This window comes from Cheilinus undulatus, linkage group 4 (assembly GCF_018320785.1).
Source record: "Cheilinus undulatus linkage group 4, ASM1832078v1, whole genome shotgun sequence".
Classification (NCBI taxonomy): Eukaryota; Metazoa; Chordata; class Actinopteri; order Labriformes; family Labridae; genus Cheilinus; species Cheilinus undulatus.
In genome coordinates, this window is record NC_054868.1 from 14,961,726 (window position 1) to 14,969,919 (window position 8,194).

The following is an 8,194-nucleotide window of genomic DNA, read 5'->3' on the forward strand; positions in this document are numbered from 1 at the left end:
ATTATATGAAGACCTGACACAAAAAAAAACAAAAAACAATGCAACCAAGCAAGTGTAAATGCTTATTTTATCCATATGCAATAAGTAGAATATTAACTACTACACTGCATACATAACAGAAAGGATAGATGACAATTTAAAATAGCACAGTTAAAGTGATGCATTTGAGTCTTCCTTTTTTTCAAACAGTAAATAGTTGTCACTGCAGGAGAGGCACGATACCATAAATGGTTAATAGATAAAACTTCCCACATAGCTGCACCACATTTTTTCCCTTACCTTGACTCACATTACATTTCATTGTTTTGTGAGAGTAAATGTAAACTGGATGTTGTGACCTCATGTAAAAGGAAATACATCTATAAAATAAAAATTGAAATTTGGAGCATAAAATTAAGGTTTAGAAGCTTCTGTATGACAGTAGTCTGATCAAATTAAAAGGTATAGCTCTTTTTTTTTTTTTTAAACTATCTTCCCCTGCCCACAGCCCTGAATGCATGTGATATGTGTGCACACATATGTTTACACATGCATGAAAATGCAGGATGAGAGCTTTGGGAAAGAAATAGTGCTCACTCTGATCAGTAAGAAATCTGACCCTCAAGTAACTTTGTTAAACATGTCATCCTATCAGATAGAGTGCGTGTTGTCTATGAGATCACAGCACTGCTGTTAGATTTAGTATGATCAACTCGGATGGAAAAAAGACAGCAGCTGAAGTAGACACAAAGAAAAACTGAAAACTGCTGAATGAGGGAAGGGAAAAAATGGCTGGTGACTTACTCTAACGGTGATGCTGTAATATGTCAGTTGTATTTACAGTGTCTTTCAGCACACTGCTCTCACCTCCATGTCTGTGTCCATTATTGTTTTTAACAGCAAAAAATAAGGTGTTTTCCAAACAGGAGACCAGGAGGATAGCAATGGATATTTAAAGCTGCTTCTCTGTGGCAGTTGCTGCTATGATGGTTGGAGCAAACTTCTATTTTGTGCTCCAACTTTGTGGTTTATGTGGAAACTCAGAGGAGTACATTAGTTCAGTATGACTGCCCTCTGCTTCCCCTGGACCTGGACGTACTGTATACAGTTAAGATCTGTAGTTCAGTCTTAGTACCATACTTGGAGCACCTCGCCAAGAAGTACAGTGAATGTACTGTTCTACTCCTTACCATAATGTATGTTTTTCTTAAAGTTGGAAAATACATTTGTCCTTTCAACAGATTTCAAAATTACAATCTTTTCTAACTTACGCAAAATCTCGACATGGCTGCTTTTATCGGGGAATAGTTGACTACAAACTGCAATTTAGGTGAATTTTTTTCAAGCTGACAGTCGTACAGATCGTCAGCTGGAGTTCAGCTAACATTTATGAAAACATTACAGTGCATGCCAAATACAGAGTGCTTTTCTATGCTGCAAACTCCAGAAAATGAACCACAGCAGGAGGTAAGCTGTGATTGGAGTATTGCTAAGTTTTTTGTATTTTGTAGTTTTTTGTAGTAAAGATTATTTTTACAATCTATCCTTCACATGTTTTTAAGGAAAATCAGCAAGTTATGTCTGAGAACATTTTACATGTTTTTTGATGAAAATCCTTACCAATACCAGTTTACATCAGATATTTGTAGTGATCACGTGTCCCAAGAGTTACAACTGTCCAAATCTTGTAATTTATATTAGGATGCTTTCACACCTTGATCTTCTGGGGCTGTTTCAAAACATGTAGACACTCCCTTTTTTGGCTTTGTTAGTTTGGAAAATAGTGAGCACAAATACAACACTGTTACAGAAAAAAGGTGAGCAAAGATCATTTAGAAGAGTTGGTATCTGCGTTCTTTCAATCAATTCCTTCAGTTCAATCGACCCAGAAACCAGGACAAACAGGCTGGCTTATCACACTCCCAGAGTAGTATGAACAACTAAAGCAACAGTAGTAATACTGTGAAACTTCGATTACAACTTCTGATACACTATTAAAGTTAACAATCCCATACAAGCCAATAAGGTCTTTGGACCACTTTTGCTGCTCATGGCAACAACTGACATAAAAACAGATATGCCAACATTACAAAACTTTTTATCAGCAAAATCACAACTGCGAAAGAGCAACTTCTTGAGCCATGACAAACTATGCCCGTCACCAGAACTTAAAACTTTTGAAAAGCCGTTCAACTTTCCATGTTATTAAAGTTCCTCAAGCCCCACTAGTTCTAGATGTTATGGTTTTGAGTGACTGAAAACGCCTCCATGACATTTTGACTCCAGTAATAGGTATTTGCCCCCCTCCCCCTTATTATGTCCAAAGAAGTAGTAGCAGTAATATAGGCAAGATATGCACTGAATGCACTGTGAAAAGATATAGGTTTAACTGTTGACATTCAGCCGCCTGTTTCTGAAATTGCCGTAGTGATAACGTATAATGACACTAGTGAAAGTGCTCATAAGGCCCTCTATTCATTTCTCACAATGATAGCAAAACTTGATCACCAGTTAGCCTTCCATAACAACTTAAGGAAACTTTCTCAAAGAATGCCTGGAAACACCAGTTAATATGATCATACATTTAACAATAACACCAGCAGAATATTAAAGGCCCCTCTCATCCATGCACTGTTAACCTTTATATCTTCAACGGTGCCAAACATATAAAAATGCCATCCATCCAAATTAAGATGTAATATTCAACCTTGCTACTCCAAAGTCAAACCCCTACTTTTAAACTAGCACCACACCATGTAAAGTACCACAGTACATGTCATTAGTTCACCTAAGCCGTGGGAAAAGAAGGTTCTGACATAATGAAAAAAAGTCCAGCCCTTTCTCGGTATGAGCTTTGGCCCAATTGACAAAATGACAGTGTGAAAAGTGAATGAGCCAAGGGAAAAACAAAAACATGCACCAATGAACCATTTTATCATCTAAATCAGAACTAAGAAAATAAACTACAGGTGCGAAAGCACCCTTTATATCTATTTTACAGAGTTGTCATGTCATGATAGCGTTTAATTTTAATATCCAGTTTCTAAAGCTCTTTTGCACTATCGGCCTCTGCTTCAATTATGACTGAAATATTATTTGTTGCGGTTAATAGGTGCATGAGAGAAGTCCATTTTCTTCATTGAAGTTTCAACCTAGGGTAATGCATAAAAAACAAGGAAATTAAATCTAAATGAGAAAGTAAAGCACTTTAAGTACACACAAACATGTAAAACATTAATTAGCAAACAACTACTCTTACGGTTAAAAAAAAAATATATATATATATTAAAAAATATATCAACCAATTAATTACCTAAGTGGTGCTTTCGTCTTCATCCTCGCTGGTGTCTGGACTGCTGAAGCCACTATTTTCTTCATCTTCTACATTTAGAAGGGTTGAGGCCACAGGACCCAAAGCGGTTTTGTACTGTTGGACAACCACCTCCAACCTCTGCAACACCTCGAAAAGTCTTTTCTTCAGCAGACAGCAAAGCCCTTTGTTTCCACTTCCTAGATGTCAGAATACACAGGAGGATAAACATCTACATAAAAGACTGTTGTATGAGGTTACAAAATGTAGGGAGTGTAGAAAGGTCATTAGATGTCTATTGTTTTCATGGTAAAAGGCTATGTTCTGTAAAATCATTACTGTAAAATTATATTATTTACCTTATTAAGGGAAAATTGCCAACTCATTGTGAGTGTTTCACCAAGGAACAAATCCTTCAAAAGGAGTTTCTTTTGTAGCAGAATTTGTTTTCAATGTGTTAATTTCCTAGTAGTTTCTTTGTCTACGTGTTTTGTATTGAATATTACAGGAAAAATGTAAAGTAACATATCTGTTTAATGATTCAGACCAGCTATGCTTTTAATGTTAATGAGGGGTCTGACTTGCATTAAATTAACGTTTACATTGTTTAGTCCCTTTTGGGCTGCAGCCACATTACAACAGAATGGGTGTATCTGTGGCACTATTATTGTAAATATTACAGCCCAGTTGACTTGGTACATCACAAAGTACAGTAATAGACAGAGGAACAAGAACTAGTTTAATCAAGGACTACTTTAATTTTGCCTACATCACATTCTTTTAAAGAACAGATTTGCTTCTACTTACCCTCCTCAGCCACTTTTGTCTTAAGAAGCACTGAAAAGTTTTGCAGCCATGTGCAGTGTTGCGCCATCTCCAACACCAACACAGTTTTTTCCTCTTGCAGTCTAGTAGTCAACATCACCTGGTCATGCATTTTCTTCTTCACTGAAATGTTTGCTAAAAACAAGCCAACTGTTATGAGTACACAGAAGAAGAATGACATTTATATATTCTAATGAAACATTTGAAACCTGTCTTACCGCTTCCATGGACCTCCCATGGCCATATTGGTGATGCAGTGCTGTCTCCTGTTAAGGAATGCTCCACTATGCTTTCATCAATTTTTGAGGCAGAGTGGAGTGCAAGGTTGTTGTATTTTTGCACCTCCTGAATAAGAAGCTTTTTGTCCTCTGCCAGCTTCCTTCGTAGGCGGTGACGAATCTTGCTGCTGTCTAGAAAAACATAAAAGAGAGGTGGAAATGTGTCATCGGCCTGCTGTTAAAACAAGGTACCTGAAAAAGTAAAAAAATAAAAAAATAAGTCATAATATGGACCACCACAGACAAGATTTACACATTCTTAAGCAAATGAGTGGTGGGTACTTTAAACAACAAAACTGACCTTAAGTAAAAGAATACAAAACTACATTATGGTAACCTGAAATAAATGCCTAAAGAAATGCCTAAAATCATGTAAATATAAGTTAACATTAGCTGCCCTCCAGCTGCACATCAGCAATAAATGAGCCACGATTTTCTTTTTGATCTGACTTCCTAAGCTAGCATTTCGCTTTTAGATGTGCATGGATGTAAATGCTACTCATGACAGAATAGTTAAATCAATTTTATACTGTCAATAATTCTTGCAATATGTGAGTAAAGTTTGAAATTTTATATATATGTTCAATCTCATTAAATTATTACATCATCATATATTGTGTAAACTAATGTTTTCTTCCACCTTTGAGTAAATAAATATTCTTTGAAACTGTTAGTGTTCAATTATCAGTCTGTGGCCAAAGTCTAATCCACTGAAAGTATTTTTCATGATTAAACCAGTTCAGGAAAAGCAACAAGAACAAAAAAAAAAAACCCACTACGATACTCATACAAACACCCAAAACACACAGTTTAACTTTAATTAAGTTGCACAATAACGGTACAATATATATATATAAACTCACCAGGGCACAATAAAAATATCTGGCCTGGGATATTCAGAATAAGTCTTGCAAGAGTTGCTAAGTGAACGTGTTCTCTTAATGATGGCTTGGCAGGTATAATTTCATGGGGCTGTAACAATGAATTACAAAGACTACAAATCTCAAAATTAAAGGATAATTTAAATAAAAATGCCAAAATCTATTTTAGACGACTTTCAGACAATTACTTTTTGTTATCAGCTGAGAGATCTGCTTTTTGTTTCATTATATGACAATATCTAATATAATGCTGCTTTATAAATGACAGAAGTTAATTAATGAAAAAAAACAAAAAAAAAAAACTACTGAACATGATGTTAGAGATTTATTTTAATTAATAGGCTGCTATATTCAATTTTGGTTGCATGTTTCCATTGAACCACTAACAAAATCTTGAAATGCATTATCATAAATTTATTATTACCATTTTTACTATAGAGGGTATTCTTTCGCTGCTTCACACTAAGGTAAAGCTCCTCGATGGTCTGCTGAAGTCCTCTGGGCCCCTGGGCACCATCAGATGTCTCCAGTGTCTCTTTAAAGATACAGCAAAGAAAAGTAAAAATGTTTCAATAAAAAAAAAACAAAAAAACACATACATTATTAGCATGTAAAGGACGATCGTCTGATGTAATCAATGGGCAGTCACATTACCAGGCATGAAAAATCAGCCTACTATCTTCTATCAATTTTAAAATTCAGAGTACATGTTTTTTGTTGTCGTTATATGATCATACACACCACCATCAGCCCATTCCTTCACATCAGAAAGCCACTGCAGAACCATTTCTTCTGAGCATTCCAGCTCTTGTTTCATGTCATGAAGCCTGGCCCTCTCTTCCTCAAGTCTCTCACAAGTCTGATAAAGAGTTATAATAGTCTGAATAAGACCTTAGCCTAAATAAAAAAAATACAAAAAAGTATACTTAACAGAATAGATCAAAACCATTTGTAAGGCTTTTACCTTTACATATCTTTTTGACAATGCCTCGTGCAGGGAGTCTGTTTTCTTCTTGTTCCACCCCATTGCATGCAAAGTCAGCATGTCTATCCTTGCTGTTTAAAGAAAACAGTTATGATATATACAATCAAAAAAATAAAAACAAATATGGAAAAGACTTCAATCACCCATTTTTGACATGTATTTTGTCATCAGGGCACATCGCGAGAGATAGCTGTTGACTTGCTCAACCTCCTCACCAGCTGTTGTCCCTGCACCTTCCTGGTTCCTTCCACTCTATTTGATCTGTTTGTTTAGGTAGAGTTGTATGTAAATACAAACTACTACATTGTGTAATGTCATCATTAACTTAGATTCAGAATAACTAAGGTACTTGTAAGAAATCAAAAATCCCTAACCATTACACATACCTCACATTTTGTAGCATGGGCACGAGCATGCATTATGCTGAGGAAGGGCTTCGTTTCTGTTAGCTCCTGGAGTGCTGGAACCACACTGGCTGTTTTTCTTAAATATGGCCAATATTTACACGCAACATCTGTGGCAAAGAACTTTGCCTTAGCCCGTGCAAGTTCTCTTTGAAGGTACAGAGGGTAGGCAAAGATCTCCCCTCTGTACATATTAAGGGCTTTCAAGAGAAACCCATGGCGGCAGACTGCAACCTCCATGCCCTCCTCATCCAGTTAAGCTGCCCTCCTTGAGGTCTCCCTAGCAGCTGTCCAGAGGGAGCTCCCACAGGTGCCTTTCCCCTCTGTCTGCAATACAAATAAACAGCAGATAAATTAAAAGCAATAGTTAAATACAATATAAGCAATTCATTCTTTTATTGTGATTCTGGAGCCACTGATAGGCAGAATTAGTTGCAATAGAGAGAATATACTTGGTATATTTCATTAGCAAGTTAAAACTTACACTTTTTACCGCCCTCTGAATCATGTTGACAAATTGTGACACCGACCCGTCGTCCGCCACAAATAGTCCATTAAAAAAGGCTGGGTCATCGGAGCTGATGGAAAAAAGAGAAGGTGAATTACTGTATGTCCAGAAAAAAAATCTAAAGAGGATACGACAGATAAGTATTTTTCTATAAAAAGCACCTTCCAGTTCTCTTAAAGCGGTAGAGCTTTCTATTTCCATCAATGGAAACAGCCAACATTTCTGGGGTGCAAGCTGGGCAGCTAAAAGGGTTATCCCCGCAAACCTGGGCTTCCTCGAATTTGGTGTAGGAAAACTCCAAAAAACTGCGCTGCAGCAAATCCCCGTTGATATGTCCTGACTGGAAGATGAATTAAGTAGGAGTGTCAGGTTTGGTGAAAAACTCAAAACAAGGACCCGAATTCAGACAAGGAAACAAATATTTCATTAACAAAAATCCAAGGATAATCTGTAACAAAACTTACTGAAAATGAAGTCCATCAAATAGCAAAATGCACAGGAGGCACGAGGATTAACACAAAGGTGTAACATGGAAGAAGACATACGACGATCCCTGTGCAATCACAGGAAGTGATTGAACAAAGAGAGACAGGTGTGACTAACGAGGCCCAGGTGAAACTAGTGAGGGTAATCACAGGGGAGGGAAACTGAGGCAGGAAGAAAAACTGGACTCCCACACAAGAGTAAGGTAACTACAAAATAAAACAGGAAACATAGAGGATTTCAAAAGACAGTACCAGGAAACACACAAGAACTGAAATGCAACAAAACAGTACACTTAAAACTTAACTAAGGAAACACTGCAAACACAGGAGGAAACAAAGACAACACACTACAACCAAAGGGAATACAAAGAACACAACACAAGGAGGGAAACTCAAACACAAGGAGAACCAAGGCTTAACAAAACACACTAGACTATACAAGAAATTAAGAACCACAAAGGGTACTCAAACAATAGAAACACAATAAAACATAGAGCACACAATACACAGAAACACAGGGGCTACAGGAAACACCTAAG

General features: G+C 36.8%; 1 protein-coding gene across 4 annotated transcripts; it reads right to left on the minus strand.

The window, feature by feature from the left end:
• Window positions 1–324: 324 nt before the first annotated feature.
• On the minus strand, window positions 325–7,744 carry LOC121508067. 4 transcript variants are annotated; one of them, XM_041784565.1, is made up of 12 exons: window positions 7,635–7,744; window positions 7,332–7,510; window positions 7,147–7,240; window positions 6,645–6,989; window positions 6,474–6,519; window positions 6,238–6,329; window positions 6,015–6,132; window positions 5,698–5,808; window positions 4,333–4,524; window positions 4,097–4,249; window positions 3,293–3,489; window positions 325–3,131 (listed from the first exon to the last, which is right to left on the minus strand). In XM_041784565.1, exons 6-11 carry the CDS (start codon window positions 6,316–6,318, stop codon window positions 3,293–3,295), a joined length of 852 nt encoding a protein of 283 aa, XP_041640499.1. In that variant the 5' UTR covers window positions 6,319–6,329; window positions 6,474–6,519; window positions 6,645–6,989; window positions 7,147–7,240; window positions 7,332–7,510; window positions 7,635–7,744; the 3' UTR covers window positions 325–3,131. The 4 variants fall into 4 exon arrangements, with proteins under 4 accessions (XP_041640499.1, XP_041640495.1, XP_041640496.1 ...); XM_041784561.1 differs by having other exon boundaries at window positions 6,238–6,333; window positions 6,406–6,519; XM_041784562.1 differs by having other exon boundaries at window positions 6,238–6,333; window positions 6,406–6,985.
• Window positions 7,745–8,194: the final 450 nt, after the last annotated feature.

What these genes read in the sequence shown, in the direction of transcription:
- LOC121508067 (XM_041784562.1), bottom strand. Translation starts at nt 6,426, where the DNA reads ATGACAAAATACATGTCAAAA. An exon ending in TGACAAAATACATGTCAAAA is followed by an intron (nt 6,334 to 6,405) that starts ATGGGTGATTGA and finishes TGTTTTCTTTAA; the next exon opens with ACAGCAAGGATAGACATGCT. An exon ending in GACAAAAGTGGCTGAGGAGG is followed by an intron (nt 3,490 to 4,096) that starts GTAAGTAGAAGC and finishes TCTGACATCTAG; the next exon opens with GAAGTGGAAACAAAGGGCTT.